At 40.0% G+C, this 18,528-nt stretch overlaps 1 protein-coding gene across 1 annotated transcript in view; it reads left to right on the forward strand.

Moving 5' to 3' along the window:
- VPS13B (vacuolar protein sorting 13 homolog B) overlaps positions 1-18,528 on the forward strand; it is a 425,975-nt gene that overhangs the window by 53,010 nt on the left and 354,437 nt on the right. Inside the window, exons 15-16 of the mRNA XM_080909429.1 lie at positions 61-255; positions 1,961-2,085. Of these exons, the coding sequence (XP_080765555.1) occupies positions 61-255; positions 1,961-2,085 (320 nt within the window). The remainder of the gene's footprint in view (positions 1-60; positions 256-1,960; positions 2,086-18,528) is intronic.

An 18,528-nucleotide genomic window follows, 5' to 3' on the forward strand; every position in this document is an offset into this window, starting at 1 on the left:
GAGGTATGGAGATCAGCCATTGTTCTGTCAGGGTGTAAAACTGATACCATTGCTTTCCAGAACGCAAGTAACGTCACGAATGCCACAAACTTCCAGTCACTTCGGCCTTTGCCATCCATTCAGATATCGGTGGATAAAATTAACCTGGAACATTCTGTCCCAATGTATGCTGAACAGTTGGCCCATGTCGTCAGCAGCCTCACTCAGCCTTCTGACAATCTTCTTCATTACTGCTATGTCCACTGCTACCTGAAGGTAGGGAAGAAGTTTCCTGTTAGTGTCTGTTCACGTAAGAAATATCAAGTGAGTTATTTTGGGTTTAAGGTTGTCGTTTTAGTGAATCGATATTTCAGAAGGCAGATTAAATAAGATTTAGTCACTACTCTAGTATAATTAAAATGTTTAAAATTTTTTTTTTGATTTCTAGAAATTAGTAGCTTAATGTTTGGCAATGGTGATTTGACAGTTGTGAAGATCTAAAAGTATCACCCACAGTGAGTTTTGGAGCAGTGTGAAGAAGTGTTTACTATGGGTTTTTGAAACGCTCAGGATCGACTTGAACCGTTAACGTAGGCCTAGTGCTTCATAAGGAGGCTTCACACAGGCTTTTCGTCATCTGTCTCTTGTTGGAGTCACATTAGTTTCAGTGAGTCCATGTGCAGGCACGTGTACACGTATGCACGTGCGTACACACTTGTCCATGTGGCTGTGAAGCTGAGGTTGACACCAGCTGTCTTTTGTCACTCTCCACGTGGTTTCTGGACTGTGGGCACTGTCTGCTGACCGTGAGCCCCTGGCGGAGGGTGTGGGCATGTGTCACTGACTGGCTTTTAAACACGGATGCTACAGACTGTAACTGACTTTAGCTACTTTGTGGGTTCTTCTTTCTTCCCCCTTCTCTACCTTTTTTTTTCCTACTCTTTCATTAACATTAGATAAGAAGAAAAACAGACAGAGAGGAAAGGGAAGAGACCCCTGAATAAAATCAGGGTCAGAGAGGGAATGTGTAGTCCTTACCTACTTCCTGCTGATTACGGGCATAGAGTTTCTTGGAGCAAATTTCATCTTCACTGTCAGGATACATAATTTTTCTTCTTTGTTTCTTTTTTGTGTACAACTACATAATAAACTGTGACCAGTTGCAACCAGCAACAGCCAACTGACAACCCAACCAGAAACCCATCCTTTGTGTTGGAACCCTAGCATTTATAGAAAAGTCCCCAGAATTCCAGATGTCACACAATCACAGAAACTATCTGCACCTGGCAAAATTATGTCTCTGCTGGAGCATGAGGCCAATCATAGCTGGCGTGGAAAATCTGAAGAAGCCTCATATCACACACCTGCGGTTAAAGCAGAATCATTCTTAAAACATTTCTGTGCTTTTTAAAGAAAATAAAACTCCAGAATTGTCACTACAAGGGACCAAACTCAGATCTTTATGCTTGTGAGTCAATGTATCTCCCTGGTCCTTCCATCCCCAACTTGAAAAGGCTGTATTTAGAAATGGTTACAGGGTCAGTTGAAAGGCTCACTGGGTGAAGGTGCTTTACCAAGCCTGCCGTGTGCGTGGTGCTGAGAGGACAACGGAGAGCTCCACTAGCTGGGCTTCCTGTGCAGCGCCGCGGTGCGGTGAGTCCCTGGGACCTGACGAGTCCTCTCAGTAGCCTCCTTAGTCCAAGAGAGCACCAGGTTTCCTGTGAGGGACTTCATGACACACACTAAAGTAGAGCTCCGCTTTCAGCTGATTCATTGATGGCTTGAAAATCCTCAGTTATATATTTATAATATACTTAAGACAATAATTTTAGATCTCTTTGTGGTAACCTAAATTTCAATACTTTAAACTTCATGTTGTCGAAGAGCAACACGCTTCCCAGGAGCTTCCTGTGGAAGTGAGCAGACGCAGCGGCGCGTCACCCTCGCTCGCTCGCTGAGCCTTGGCTGTTCTGTGTTGCAGGTGTTTGGTTTTCAGGCAGGACTGACGTGTTTGGATCACAGTGGGACGCACTGTTCACCTGCACCCATTGTTCCCTCTTTCAGCACTGCCCTCTATGGGAAGCTTCTGAAACTCCCTGCTCTCTGGTAAGAAGTAACGTCTTAACTGTGATTTAGGTTCATTCTCATTTTATAATTTCTGGATGGAAAAAATTAAAAAAATGTCTAGCATATGCCTATGTGCTAGTTTTATATAAAAATGTTAGAAAAACAATTGAAATTATATTCTTATTGAGACCTAAGAAATTAAAACCTCAATTTTTTAAACATAAAAATTAAAATATTACAGCTATTAGTTTTGTGTGTGTGCATGTGTGTATGTGCATTCATGTGCCATTGCACATGTATGGAGGTTTGGAGACACCTGTGGTTCTATGGGACTGGGGATTGAACGCAGGTCTGTGGACTACCTCACCTCCTTACTACTGCCATTCTCAGTAAAGTGACAGGTCCCAGTGTCTTCTGGAGTAGGACGGATGGAAGGTGGGTAATAGCTAACTTCCTATTTGGGGCACGGGCTACACGCCTAGAGAGTACCAGGGACTGCAAGAGGCTTTTCTCCTGGGAGCCTGGCAGATCTGTGGAAGAAGTGCAGTGGGTGGTGCTTCCTTTCACAACCCGCAGCATATGGGGGAGGGAAGGTGTGGTCAGTGCCCTGTGCCGCTTATCAGGGTAGCTCATTCTATTTGAAGGCCCTATTTCCTTATGGTAAGGTCTTTAGAAGGAAAGGTCATACTTTCTACTTATTGCTAGTTAAATGTAAGTGTTTTAAAATATGTTGCAGAATTAAGTTTAAACTAAAGAAATATGTTTATGTAAAATTATCTTCTAGTGAAATATTGTTATATTTAAAAACTTTTTAAAAAAAGATTTATTTATTTAAGATATATAAGTACACTGACACATCAGTAGAGGGCATCAGATCCCATTACAGATGGTTGTGAGCCACCATGTGGTTGCTGGGAATTGAACTCAGGGCCTGGGAGAGCAGTCAGTGCTCTAACCACTGAGCCATCTCTCCTGCCCAAAAACATGTATTTCAATGTATCATAATTAGCAATATTATATTTAAATGATATACTTGTCCTTAGTTTATTATTTAAGTAGACTTATTCAAAGTAACTTCCAGAAAAACAGATACAGGTATCTTTTAAAAATACTGTATTTCTTTAGTAATTTGAAATAATTTGAAAGTGAAATTAGTAAGGATATTATTCATCTTTTTACAGAAATTTGCCCATTGATCCAGAGAATTTATAAAAAGACGTATTATGATGAAGTCTTGGAATGAATTCTGTAAAAAGAAATGATTTTACAGTTTCTTTTAGTGTTTCTTGGCAGGTTTCTATTTGTAAATGCCATTTCTTGATATGTCATTTAACTTCATGTATATACATACATATACACACACATATATACACACGTGTATACATACATACTCACATATACATGTATATACATACACACACATATGCACGTGCAGAAATACACACATACATACACATGCATATATACATGTGTATACATACACACACATATATATATACACATGTGTATACATACATACACATATACACGTGTATACATACATACACACACACATATATGTGTATCTATATATACACATACATATGTGTGTGTGTGTCTATATTCTGATCCGGTGGCACTCAGGAGGCAGGTGGATATCTTTGATTTGAGACCAGCCTGGTCCACATAGTGAACAGTGAGACCTTGTCTCATGAAAACAACCACAAGAACCAGGATTTTTTTTTTTTTTTTGAGTTCAGATGTTGGAATCAATTTTACTCAGTGCTTCAGAAAACTATAAGCTCGATTATTTTATTTTATTTCCTTCAAAAATCACAATGGAATATTTAACTCGTCCATAAGATAGCCTTCTTTGTTGACATTTGCTGGAGAGATGTGAGCAGCCAGAGACACGCCCCTGTAGTTGACTTTCCAAATCTTGCTGCCTTTGCCTTCCGAGCCTATTTGTCTGCCTTGTCCTTTTCTCAACACTTGATTTCGTTAATATTTAGAAACACAGTTTATAATTAGTTACTTGCTGCTGAGCCAATAGCTGGTGAAAACCCTTAAGTGGAAGGGTTTATTTGGTTTATTCTTTGAATCTGGGTAATCCGTTCTGTTGGGAAAGCCTGGTCCCAGCCGAGGACTGCCAGCCACGTCACACCCTCGAGTCAGGAAGCAGAGGCTGGACTAGAAAGCTCAGCCCCTCACCCCACCCCCAATGGCCCACTTCTTCCAGCACAGCTCCACCTCTTAAAGCTTCACAGCCTTTGCCAACTGTGCCACTAGGATGGAGGCAGGTGCTCAAACCCAGGAGCACACGGGACCGTTTAACATGCAACCCACTGTCTGGGTCTGATTTACTTAGGTCTACCATTAGCTCTCCTACCTCGGGGTCACATCCTGCCGTGGGGAGCAGCAGGCTCTGAAGCTTCACAGTGGTCCCGACATCCCTAGTGAGTCAACCTCTTTGTAATTCTCTGGTGAACACATTCTGTTTGGCTTCATGAACTGGGCAGCAAACGTTCTCTCTCCCACATCCCGTTTTCTCAGTAATGCTTGTCCTTTCTCTGAGGTCTTCTAGGCGTTGGTATGAATGCAGACCTCAGCCTGCAATAGCCAAGTCTTCCCTCCGGCTCATACGAGTACCCAGGCAGAGACTGCCAACTTCATGCCGCCTCATGCTGGGCAGCCTTTGTTTAACGGAGGAAATATATCAATTGCTCTGTTTCTAAGGTGTTCGTGCGTACTCCAGTTACCCCATGTTGCGTAGTGAATTGTCAGTAGAACAAGGGCTTATTACTCTGTAACATATGAGTTTCTTCTTCCTACATTTCTCCCTTGAACAGATTAGCCCTAGTTCATGTCCCAGCCCTCAAAGGCTACATAAATACATGTAACCAACCCATCCAACTCCTCTTTGTCTTCGTTGGCCCCTGTTAGGAAACTTTTCTTTGTTACCTTGAACTGGGGAAACGTGAGTAAACATTTATTTACTTGATAGGACACTGATGGCAGGCTAAAGGGAAGGCTCCACCCTTCCGTAGCTCTGTAAAGCAGGGCGTTTACTGGGCATCTTGATGGAGCAGAGGACAGCCGAGACTGCCTGTGAAACTGCTCTGGGATGTCTGACTTGTGCATCTTGTGAGATCAGCTGCTTGGCCTGTAAGTTTTATTTACTTCCTGAGTTTTATGAGTCTCCATGTTTCCAGGAAGGATTGCTTAAATTCAAGGGCAATAGGCTAAATAGCACAGGAAGGCTAAAATGTCCATGATTAACAAAAAAAAAAAAAAAAAATTGAGAAAAGTAAGATATATGTAGATCTTAATATACATATTGTGAAATTTATGTAAAGTGTGTTCACAGGCACATGAAGGAAAATATTCTAATTTACATTTGAATTCATTCAAAGACAAAATTATGTTTATTTGCTTATGTTTTGCATTTTTCCAAATAAGACTACTCTCCATAATTTTTAAGATGTTTTTCTGTTCTTTACAAAGATAGGTGGCTTTGAAATGGTTTCTTTATAGTGCTTTTCTTCATACGTACTGGGTTTCTTCCGTTCCCTTCTTTAACAGCTCTAACTTGAAGGTACTAGTGCACTCTGATACTGCTAAGGAAAGTGCAGGTGGGCGTCAGCAAACCAGTAAGGAAGGCAAGTCACACGCTGCACACTTGGCTCTCGATGAGCACAGGGGCTGAGCCCTAGGCCGAGCACTCACTGTAGATGATTGCCTGGGAACACAGCCCCTTACTCCTCAGCCCATTTCTGTCCCACCGTCCCTTCCATAGCTGTGTGACGCAGGCTGTAATTCTTTAAACAGCAGAAAGAACATCCTATGCTTTCAAAGAATCCTTTGTAATGGATTAGAGACATTTCTGAGTTATCAGTTAAAGTAGAGTTTACGTAAGTGAGCAAAGCAGTTTGTACTTATTCTGTAAAGTCATTTCTAAATTGAATTGTGAATTCTGTATGAAGCTTTCATCAGGTAAATTAATATCTCCAAAATTATGTGACTAAGTAACATTAAAAATTAATTTTTCACTTAAAGTTCACTTCTTTTAAAATATTTTGGACTATTTTACTTTTTATTTTGTATTTCATAGTTTTGAAATATAAATGTTAAAACCTTATAAATCTCAGTAGTTTGTATCAATATAATATGCAGTTCTCTTGTCTCAGAAAAAATGAGAAGTTTTGTCAGTTCAGACAGAAGACTCAGTGGTCAGTAATATTTAATAGTAGCCTTTTCAATTATTTGAAAATTGTGGTTACTGTTTGTAAATTAGGAGGGTATTTCAGGGTTATTAAAGAGTGGCCAGTGCATAATGGGGCAGCGTAATCTCTTTGGTAGTATCAGTTTTAATCCTCAGCCATCTAGATATTTGGACATGCTGCTTTCAGACACTTAGCGACACTCAACTCTTATACAAGATGAGATTATATGCAATGACAGGAGGATAAAAGTCACGTAGGTGGGAGCCATGGTGAGCTTGCAGGTAGCTTTTAAACAGATTATTAAAAGAAGGACCTGAAAGTGGGTAGTATACTTTAAAATGTGAATATAACATTTTTAAATAACTTAGGAAGTAAGATGATATTTGTTTGTATGAAATTAAAATTCAAGGTCATTAAAATGGTTTTCTTATTCTCATAATGGGCACACAAGAATTCTTGAAGTATTATCAGATTTCATATTTTCATGTTTTCTGCTTTGATTTTTGCTTTAAAATTAATGAAATTAAGTAAATTGAACTCTAGAGGCTATGTATTAGTTATAGTAGGACAGACAATAAACCTAATGTCTGCTAGGATTAATTAGATAGTATGTAGCTATTCTAATCCTGCTTTAATACATCTGTGGTTAGTCTTCTGCTTCAATGGTTAATCTTGATTGTCAGCTTGCTGGGGTTATTTAGAATCACACACAAACAGATCTGTCAGAGTGTCTGTGAAGAATTACTTAGGTTATGTTAGTTGATGTTGGAAGACCCGTTCTAAATGTGGTTGTTATTATTTGATGGGCTGAGGTCCTGGGCTGAATAGAAAGCAGAAAGTGGGAAAGCAAGAGTATCCATTGCTTTCTGTTTTCTAAGTCCGCAGCACTGCTGCCTGTCCCCCCTCCCAATTAGCTATATCCTACTGGACTTTAAGAGTAACCATTGTTTACATTTATTTTTGTTAGGTATTTGGATAGAGCCAAGGGAAAAGGAACTAATTTATCAGCATTGATATGATTGTAGGTGCTATCTGATTTCTGAGTCTCTACCACACTTTTGATCCACAGTCATCTGAGCCACTGTTTGAATATTTAAAAAAATTACTATTATCATTGTTATTTACTTTTGTATGGAGGAGTTGGTTTGGTTTATGGTTCTAGAGGGCTGAGCCTATCGAAGCTTGAAGGCATAGTAGTAGGTGGCAGGCATGCTGGCAGGATCCAGAAGCTGACATTTCACGTCTTCAAACACAGACGGAATGCAGACAGTAAACTCCAAGTGGCACGGTAGTGTTCATCTCAAAGCCATACCATAATGCACAGTACATTTAGGTCAGTTTAAAAAAGCCCTGGCCTTTCACAGTCTTAACTGTGTTAAAAGCCCAAAGTCTCTTCTGAGACCCAAGGCACTCTCTAAACTGTAATCTTCTCTAAACTGAAAAGTTGAATTGCATACGTCTAACGTATTATGACAGAATATGCATTACTACTCCCAAACGAGGGAAGGAATCATGGGAAATGCTGGACCAGCACAAGATTGAACCCAACAGAACAAACACCAAGTCCTTTAGCCACAAGACCCGTGTTAACGGGCTTAGATGCTTCTGCCCTTGAGCTTTGCTTCCTGCAACATCCCCCTCTCTCCCCTCCTTCTCCCCTCTCCCAGCCCATCTCTCTTGGGCCGTGTCCCTCTACCCCCTATATTCAGTGCTCCTGGAAAGATGTCGTATGACTGGTGTCTCCAATATCTCAGGGATTCAAGTGAAACCCAGGCTTCACTTTTACAGTTTGATTCTGCCCCCTCAGACCCTTCACACAGGGAATCTCCTGCAGCACACTCCTGGAATTGTGGATGGAGAGTTCATGCTCTGGCTCCCGCTCTCACAGCCATTGCAGTACATTGAGCTCCACAGAGACAGCGCCGGGGCAAGCGAGAGTCCGGTGGGCACTGGGCGACTCTGTGCCTCGCGGAGGAAAATCAACTAAACATGGGCAAAGGAGATCCTAAGAAGCCGAGAGGCAAATGTCCTCATATGCACTCTTTGTGCAAACCTGCCGGGAAGAGCACAAGAAGCACCCGGATGCTTCTGGCAACTTCTCAGAGTTCTCCAGGAAGTGCTCAGAGAGGTGGAAGACCATGTCTGCTAAAGAAAAGGGGAAATTTGAAGATATGGCAAAGGCTGACAAGGCTCATATGAAAGAGAAATGAAAACCTACATCTCCCCAAAAGGGGAGACCAAAAACAAAAGTTCAAGGACCCCAATGCACCCAAGAGGCCTCCTTCGGCCTTCTTCTTGTTCTGTTCTGAGTACCGTCCAAAAGTCAAAGGCGAGCATCCTGGCTTATCCATTGGTGATGTCGAAAAGAAACAAGGGGAGATGTGGAACAACACTGCCGCGGATGACAAGCAGCCCTGTGAGGAGAAGGCTGCCATGCTGAAGGAGAAGTACGAGAACATTGCTGCCTACAGAGCTAAAGGAAAACCTGATGCAGAGAAAAAGGGGGTGATCAAGGCTGAAAAGAGCAAGAAAAAGAAGGAAGAGAAAGATGAGGAGGAGGATGAAGAGGATGAAGAAGATGATGAATGAGTTGGTTCTAGTGCAGTTTTTTTTTGTTTTGTTTTTTTGTTTATAAAGCATTTAACTCCCCTGTACACAACTCACTCCTTTTAAAGAAAAAAATTGAAATGTAAGGCTGCTTAAGATTTGATTTTAAACTGTACGGTGTCTTTTTTTGTATAGTTAACACACTACCCAATGTGTCTTTAGATAGCCCTGTCCTGGTGGTATTTTCAGTAGGCACTAACCTTGCCTGGTACAGTCTGGGGGCTGTAAATTGGCATGGAAATTTAAAGCAGGTTCTTGTTGGTGCACAGCACAAATTAGTTATATATGGGACAGTGGTTGGTTTTGTTTGTTTTTCTTATGTTTGTGTTTTCATCTGCAGTTGTCTCCGATACAGCTTATATGAAGATAATTGCTCTATTAACTGAACTCTGTAATTGCAAAAAAATAAAAATTTGGCTTTTTTGTTGACATTCTGAATGCTTCTAAGTAAATACAGTTCTTTTTTTTTTTTTTATTTACAAAAAAATCATGACCCTTTCATCCCTCACGCCTCTAATTGTAGTACTGTGTAGACGAATGTCAAAGTCAACCGCCACCTTTGGGTAGCTCATGATCCCGAGGGCACCCTCCTTTTCTTTCAGTGCAGACCAGAACCTTCTCTAATGGTGCTAATCTCTGTAATTACAGCACCTCTTCTAGAACTTTCGGATGTAGAATTAAGATCCTTAGTGCTCTTTTTCTTTAACCCGAACATTTGTATTTCTCTATGCCCAATTCGTGGTTTTTTTTTTTTTTTTTTCACTGTAGGCTTGAGTAAGCATTATTAATAACAATCATTCCACAGATTTAACATTATGTTATCTAGGAATTTAGTATCAGGCAGGTTCTTAGGGCAAGGACAGAAGGCTGCCAGACTCTGCTTAATTTCACAAGAATAGCCTCTGGCCTAATTGCTAATGAATAGTCTTTGCCTCTGAAAACTCATGCAAACTCCAAAGTCTTTATTGCTCTCCGGATGCTGCTTTTCAGACATCTACTAGGATGGTAATGTCCAATTACCTTCTCCTGCTCACAGTTTGAAAGTCTTTGCTATTCATCTAAAAACCAACATGGGCAGGTCTTCGTAGCAGCAGCCCACTCTGATATTAGTCACATTGGTTACTTTTCTGTTGCCATGACAGGCAGCACACCCAAGAAATTTATGGTTGTGAGTGTTGATGTGGCAAATTGTCCTGACCAAGGACATGCAAGGTTGGGAGTGTTTATCTGGAGGTGTAACAAACAGTATGTCACTGAGGAGCAGAACAGGAAGCATGGCCACAGGAACAGGAAGTTGAGAGCAGAACAGGAAGCATGGCCGCAGGAACAGGAAGTTGAGAGCAGAGCAGGAAGCATGGCCGCAGGAACAGGAAGTTGAGAGCTCACAATTTTGAATGCAAGCATGAATCATTGCTGTTTTGTTATTAATATTCTGTCTTATCTTTAATAGTGAGCTGTGTTTCTTAGAAGCAGGAAAGTTATTGCTGTTTTTTAAATTCAGTCTATTACTCTGTCTTTAATTGGGGAGGCAACATTAGTGTTGAAGGTCATTATTGAAAGATGTATATTAATTCCTGTTATCTTGTTAATTTTGTGGTATTTGTGTTCTTAGTTTTTCTTTGTTTAATTACTGAACTAAAATTGGTTGCATTTGTTTGTTTTTTCTGTTTACCTCTTAGGTATAAATATCCCTTTTCCAGTTGGAAGTAGTCCTTCCCAGTGTCCCAGGTTTTCTCCTTTGATCATGACTGATCATGTGCCAGATATGGAGACTGGGCTAGTGTCTGTGCTCAGAGCACAGGGACACAGGTTCATGCCTTTCAGGCCAGTTGTGACTTTGATGGGTCTTCCCTATGGACTTCACCTTTCTTTCACGCAGCTTTTAGTGTCTTTTGTAAGTTCAATGTTTTGACCATGGAATGACTTGGAGAATTGGTCTTTTTGGTCCTGTTAATTTGCTGTTCTGTATTTCTCTTGTATCCTTTTCTATTATTTTGAGAAACTTTTTTGCCCATGGCTTTGTTGAAAATATTTTCTATGTTTTTGTCCTGAGTTTATTCTCTGTGGTCTTTTATACTTCACAAGATTTTCTGCATGTTTTCTTCATTTTCATTTATAATTTTCTTTGACAGAGTGATCCAGTTCCCTTGTCCTGTGTTCCAGCATGAAATCTGCTCCCACTTGATCCATTCTAGTGGTGAAGTTTCCCACTGGCTATTTATATTGAACTCAGGGCCTTCAGAGCTCTTAGCCACTGAGCCATCTCTCCAACCCTCAGTTGAAGGTTTTTATTTGATTTACTAAGTTTTTAAATTCAAGGTTGATTTCAGCTTGGATATTCTTCAGGAGAAATTCTTCTTTTTCTTCGCCTCCCTTCGTCCCTCCACCCCTCTCTCCTTTGCTCCCTACCTTCATTTCCTTGTATCTTTGATTGTTTCTTCTTTTGAGACAGGGTTTCTCAGTGTAGCCCTGTCTGTCCAGCCACTTCCTTTGCACCCCCATCTGTTTCTTTATTAAACTCTATTCTTATAACTAATTATTTTTCTTAGTTCATTCGACTATATTTTCACCGTCTTCATTCTGGCATTGAAACATATCTTGTGAGTTTCTTAAGCATATTTAAAATTGCCAGTTAGAAATGATTGTCTGTGCGTTCTTGTTGCCTTTCTCATGGAGCATGACTGTGGGGGCTTCTCATCGTGATTATTCTCATCACAGATGTTTCTGTGATAGACTCTTAAGTTTCTGGAGTTAAATCCCCATCAGTGATTATTGATTATTACTACTTTGTTTGGTTCTGTATGCCACCTTTGTTGAGTTGCTGGGTAGGTCAGGTCTCTGTTATTACTTCAGCTCTCAGGCTTCAGATGAGCTGAATGCTTGAGGTTCAGTGTAGACACCACTCTGAGTGTTGCTATGTGACTAAGGAATCAGATGCAGTCCCGGCACAGCTAGGGTGAGGTGCATGGAGCCTACAACAGCTTCTCCCTGTAGAGACTCAAGAGTCTGTGGACGGCTCAGAGGATTAGGTAGCAGTGTTGAGGTTCATTGTGGGAGCAAGTAGTGCTACCTGGGGGAGGTGTTATTTGCCACCCCCTGTTTTTATAAGAATATTTTGGTTTTGATAGTAGCTACTCTATTAATATATGAGGTGATACATTGTGTTTTTAAATTTGAGTTATTATGATGTTTTATGATGAGAGTCTTTCATGGGCTTAATTGTTCATTTTTATGTTCTGAAGAGAAATGTTTTTTCAGGTGTTTTGTCTTTTTAAGATTAAGATTAAAAATTCTTGAGTCTACATGTTCTTCATGTGTTGTGTAAGGAATCCCCAATTATCTACAAATTTGCAATGAGTTCTCTCCTCTTCTGCAATATTCAAAAGAAGTGCTCCTCTTTCTCCACATCCTCCAGCATCTGCTGTCACATGAGTTTTTGATCTTAGCCATGTTGACTGGTGTGACTGTTGTTTTGATTTGCATTTCCCTGATGACTAGTGATGTTGAACATTTCTTTAGGAGCTTCTCAGCCATTCAGTATTCCTTAGCTGAGAGTTTTCTGTTTAGCTCTGTCCCCAATTTTTAAATAGGATTACTTGATTCTTTGGAGTCTAACTTCTTGAGTTTTTTTTGTATATATTGGATATTCACCCTCTATTGGATGTAGGATTGGTAAAGATCTTTTCCTAATCTGTTAGTTGCCATTTTGTCCTAGTGACAGTGTCCTTTGCCTTACAGAAGCTTTGCAATTTCATGAGGTCCCCTTTGTCAATTCTTGATCTTCGAGCATAAGCCACTGGTATTCTGTTCAGGAAAATTTCCCCATTGCCCATGTGTTCAAGGCTCTTCCCCACTTTCTTTTCTGTTGATTTGAGTGTATCTGGTTTTCTGTGGAGGTCCTTGATCCACTTTGTCTTGAGCTTTGTACAAAGTGATAAAAATGGGTCAATTTGCATTCTTCTACATGCTGACCGTCAGTTGAACCAGCACCATTTGATGAAAATGCTGTCTTTTTTCCCACTGGGTGGTTTTAGCTTCTTTGTCAAAGATCAAATAAATGACCATAGGTGTGTGGGTTCATTTCTGGGTCTTCACTTCTATTCCATTGATCTACATGCCTGTCTCTGTACCAATACCATACAGTATTTAATCATGATTGCTTTGTAAACAGCTTGAGATCAAAGATGGTGATTTCTCCAAAGTTTCTTTATTGTTGAGAATAGTTTTTGCTATCCTGGGTTTTTTGTTATTCCAAATGAATTTGCAAATTGCTCTTTCTAACTCTATGAAGATTTGAGTTGGAATTTTGTTGGGGATTGCATTGAATCTGTAGATTGCTTTTGGCAAGATGGATATTTTTACTATGTTGATCCTGCTAATCCATGAGCATAGGAAATCTTTCCATTTCCATCTTCTGAGATCTTTTTTGATTTCTTTCTTCCAAGACTTAAGTTCTCATGAAGCTGATGTTTGAAATTGTCCAGGCTTTTATAATGAAGTACACTAACTGGATGTCTGATGAGTTATTGGAATTTATTACCTCACATTTCTAGGGAAATGAGGAGGCACTGGCTGCTTTCTGATATGATGGGGGCCACTTCATTCACAGGCGAGACCCTCTTGCTGTGTCCTCAAGGAATGGGAGTGGAAACTAGTGACCTTTGGCCAGTGTAGAATGAGTAAGAATCTCATTTCCTTTTCCAGAGGGATGAGAGACAAGAGTAGGTAGTGTACTGAGATACTGAAAAAAGGAAAAAATAAAAACCCAACAACCCAAACAACTGTTAATTTCATGATATAAACGGTCACCTTCCCCCCTTTCTTTTCTGCTATTTTACGTTGTTGTTATCCTGGCCTACCCACTGAAGCAGAAGTGTAAGGAGCGCCTGTGCAGTGTCAGGCCCTCAGGTTGTTGGCTGTGACTCGCTCCAGGCTGGATGTTTGTCCTCTGTCAGTATAGAGCACTCACTCTTTTAATTAAGAGGGTTTGTTTGTTTTGCTTTTGTCTTCTTTTGAGACAGGGTCTCATTTTGTAGCTCAGATGTCACACATCAATCGTGCGTTACAGTGCCAACCGTTACTCGGTGCCAGCCTACTTCTGAGTGAACTACACTCGAGGTAGAATGCATATGTGCTCTGCGGTCTTGTCAACACTACGTGGTGCGGTACCACACATTCAAGCACGTGGGCGGTGCGTCTGAGCACCCGTGGGCGCTAGGCCACTGCTAACCGAGGACACTGCAGGCACTGCGTCCTGTCATTAAGGAACGAGCACATTCCACCCGTTAGATGTGCTGCGCCAGGCCATATAGGAAAGGAAAGGAAAGGAGAAAAGACAAGACAAGACAAGGCTCACTCTGTGGAGAGGGATAATTCAGAGCGGAAAGGTACAAACGGAGCAGAGAAGGCACAGATGAGGAAGTCTGAGGGAGGAGGAAAAAAATCAACCAATTCAAAGGATTTAAAGACCTGCCATTTGGAAAACTGTTATTTTGATAATATATGCTAATAAAGTAGTTTTAAACTATTACGTTGTATAATTTTAAAGATTCATAATAGACTTACATTAAAATAATCTTAACGTAGATAAACATCACCATAAAAAGTGTAAGTTGTGTAGTTTGTTAGTAATGTGTAAGTGGGAAAGTATAAGACAAATCTCTTCTTGTCAATCTGTGGACAACACAAGAGCTTCCTCTTGTAATGTGTTTACAGTTCCTGCTGTAAACGGAACCAAGTCCAAATGTTCATTTACTGCTGAAGGACAAACAAAACGTGGTCTGTCCACACAACACAATGCTGTTTACCACTTGGCACAAAGACCGCAGCCTGCAGACGCCAAGGGTAGATGGGAAAGATATTTCTATAGATCTAGGAAGTCAACCTATGCTTCCCTTAATGAAAATTAGCTTTCCCATCGCACACAGGATCACCTAGGGTTGATGGGATTCTACTGAAAATTTGTCACCTTGGGAAATGAAGTAAAATTTATTCAGCTCTCTAAGTCAAATAGAGAACTTGTGTTTGGAGATTTGCTATTTTAGTAAGTTCTGATGACCACAGTGACACCCACTACGTTCAATGGTCTAAACGCAGAACTGGATGGCAGGTTTTCGGGTCTTGTTATAGTTGCTGTGTCACAGACATGGGAGAATGTCTTCTGTGGCAGTGCGCTTCCTTCACTTCAGAAGCAGTCTTTTGTCATGGGAACAGTGTGTGTGCTTACCTTGTGAAGACTGGCATTTAAAACTCGTGAAAATTAATGACTGTATCAGAAGTCTTCCTTTCCCGAGAAGACAGATGTGCAGAGGTGACTACTTGTGTTATTTGTGAATCTGAATGCAGACCTCTGCTAAGTCCCATGGCACTGGACTTACACTTGCAGCTTCACAGGAAGAACAAAACCACCAACCAAGCAGACCCCCAGAGCTCCCAGGGACAAAACCACCAACCAGAGCACACGTGGAGGGACCCAGGGCTCCAGCGCATATGTAGCAGAGGATGGCATTGTCTGGCATCAATGGGAGGGAAGCCCCTTGGTCCTGTGGAGGCCTGATGACCCAGGCTAGGCCACTAAGGCAGGAGCACCCTCACAGAGGCAAGGGGAAGAGAGGAAGGGACAGAAACTGGGAAGAGGGATAACGTTTGAAAAGTAAGTAAATAAAATAACCAAGAAAAGATGAAAAAGAAGAAAATTAAGAATTTAACTAGTTTTTAATTATGACTGGTTTCTTCCTAAATGTTCTAAATCCCAACTATAACTTATTTTCAGTTAATGTTTACTAAAAAAGTAATTTAGTTTTAAAAAAAACACTCTAAAAATTGAAGCTAAGGGAAAAAAGCAGGTTTGTGCTCAAATTCTTATTTAAAGAAGACAAGCTAGGGCTAGAAAGATTGTTCAGCTGTTAAGAGCAAGGAACAAAATTTTTTTTCAAATTAGTTTAAGTTTCAAATGTCTTTGAAGTCCCCCTCAGAAAACTGGCCACAATGATTCTTACCTATAGTCTCCCACAGAGAGCTGAGGCAGTCCTGTGTGTGCTCGTTTTGGAAGTGGCTTTCTGTGTTGGGGAGTGGGTTGGGAGCAGAGAGTACTCCCACTTAACCTACCAACTTTGTATAAAGTGTTATGTCAGTGAAGTAAGCATTGAGTGTGTGTACCCTCAGTTTTCCATGTTTTAACTGGTCTCATAAGTTAGTATGATTTTGTATTAACTTTATTTTGGAAAAAATGACCTAATCTTATTTTATTGTACAGGATATGAGCAATAACAAAAATACATTCTGGAAACTGCTTTAAATTGTCAAGCTTTGCATTTGGGAACTGTGTGATTCTTTAGATCCAGCTTTTGCTGAAATACCCTTTTCAGTTGCTATAAAGTGTGTTCCTGAGGTGTGCATATGGTTGGCATTTTATGGTATCTGTAGGAAGTTGAGTAGATTGCTTTATTTCTTTGCATCCAGTAGTAAGATCCACATTTTTGAATTTTCTTTTTAATGTATTTAATTAAAACAAAAATTAAAAAACAGAAATCTTATGTTGACGGAGAAATTTTATTGCCTCCGTATTGTGATTTGCCAGGAAATGGTGAATATACTTTTTAAAATTACTTGTAATTAGGGTATATTTATTTAAAGTATCTGCTACTATGCAATTAAGATCTACTTGTTTCTATTTCCTTCAATTTATCCTGGAGTTCGTCCAAGTTGAATTTTAATGAGTTGTTTATTCCACTAGCTACACTAGGATTTATTTTTCCCTAGAGAGTAATGTTTGGATTGATAGTTTTTAGACTTATTCTGTAAAAAGAACATATATTCAGACCAAGATTTCTGAATATGAGTACAAGAAATTTGCCAAATAAACGACCAGTATAACTATTAAAATGCAACTGGATGATATTTTAAGACAAGTCTAGAGTTTGTTGGATATTTTATTGTTATCTTATATTGAGCTTGTTTTAAATAAATGTGCAGTGGTGTAAATCACAAGGAAAAGTCACACTTTTATTGTGCATTTTCACCGACATTTTAATGAGTCCCCAAAGTTGGTTTAAGTTGTAAAATCTATTGATCTTTAAACTTTTTTTTGAAGCAAAGATAGTATAATGTGAAGACTTGATGAAATGCATAGAACAAACATGGTGTATGTTACTTACCCAGCCTGCAACTGGAGAACAGAATCCAAGGTTGGCAGAAGAAAGAAAGGCCTTCTCTGTTGACATTGTTACATCCTCAACAGCAGGAGAGTCTTAGCTACTGTGTGTTGCCAAATCATAAGTTTGCTTAGTTTAGTAAAAATAAGAAAAAGCGGTGTAACAGACTATACTTTTGTGAGTGGTATTACTGAAAAACAAAACCCTCAAAGTGTCATGTGTATATGGCAAAATTACCTGTTTACTATTGAATAATAATGTGCAAGATGTATTTTCTTTGATAATAAATCTCAAGAAGAGAATTACTCTTTAACCCTGGGAAATATCTAAATGCAGAATAATTAAATCTTTTAAAATTAGCTTATGGATATGTTTTTATTTATACCAATGTAATCCATTGGGAACCATTTTTTACAGTATCTGATGGTTTGAAATTTAAAGTACTGTATAAAGTAGCTAAATTTAGTGTGAGATAAACAAGTCCCACTTGTCCTGAGTGGCCCCCTGTAATTTCAGCTTACAGGAATGAGGTTCTTTTAGGATCACAGTTTTCGCTCCAGTGCCCAGTGCTGAGTCAGGATGGAAACATTGAGTCTAGGTTCATGTCCATGTCCCAGTGTTTGTGTTCTGTATTGGTGCTAGTACTTGTAGAATTTTTATTTGTTCAGGAATGCAGATGGAGATTTGAAAAAGTAGTTGAGAAGCAGCTGTCCATCTTGAAATTGTCAGGAAAGGGAAAAGAAAAGATTTCAAAGATGATGCATGTTAGAATTAAATACTGTTTTTTGAATTGTGTCTGATTTGCTTACTCACTGTTCTGATCAGTGCAGTTTTACTCATTTGGTATAACGCATCTTTTGTGCAGTGTGCATTTATCTTCTAGGTTATTCCTGTAGTGCATGCCCAGGATTGTAGATGGTAGGGTAAGTTGAGGTAGAATTCTTTGGTAAAGAGTTGTGGGGACTTGCGGTGGCTGTCTTTATGCGTAGCTGTCTGTTTCCTTACCCGGCACACCCATAGAAGTGTAGTGCTCATCTCCCCACTGCTGTGGGGTCTTATCTTTCTTAGAGGGCAACGTTCACTTGAAGCTATGCTGCTCGGATGCTGCAGGGGATTCTTTTCTTCCCTTTAAAGCAAAATTTAGCATTTTAACAATTTCACAGTGTAGTGCCTTCTGCGCATGAGGTTCTGAGTTCTGGGTATGGTGATGAGTCCGTGCAATACCAGCTTCCCTGGTGGGAGTGGGATGGGGATGGGGCTAAGATAGGAGGATCCTTGGTACCTGCCACTCTAGACTCAGTGGGTCTGCCTCAGAGAGTAAGGTATAGAGTAATTGAGGAAGACACCATCTTCACTCTCCATGCACATGTACACATACATGAACATACACATGAGTGTGTGCACACATGCATACCACACATTCAAACCATGTGAACTTCAACCTTTTGCCCCTTTGCAGCACAATCCTTCTAGTATGCTGTGCAGACACTGTTTACTTCCTTATTTGCATCATTTTTCCT

This window comes from Micromys minutus (assembly GCF_963924665.1).
Source record: "Micromys minutus genome assembly, chromosome: 33".
Taxonomy (NCBI): domain Eukaryota; kingdom Metazoa; phylum Chordata; class Mammalia; order Rodentia; family Muridae; genus Micromys; species Micromys minutus.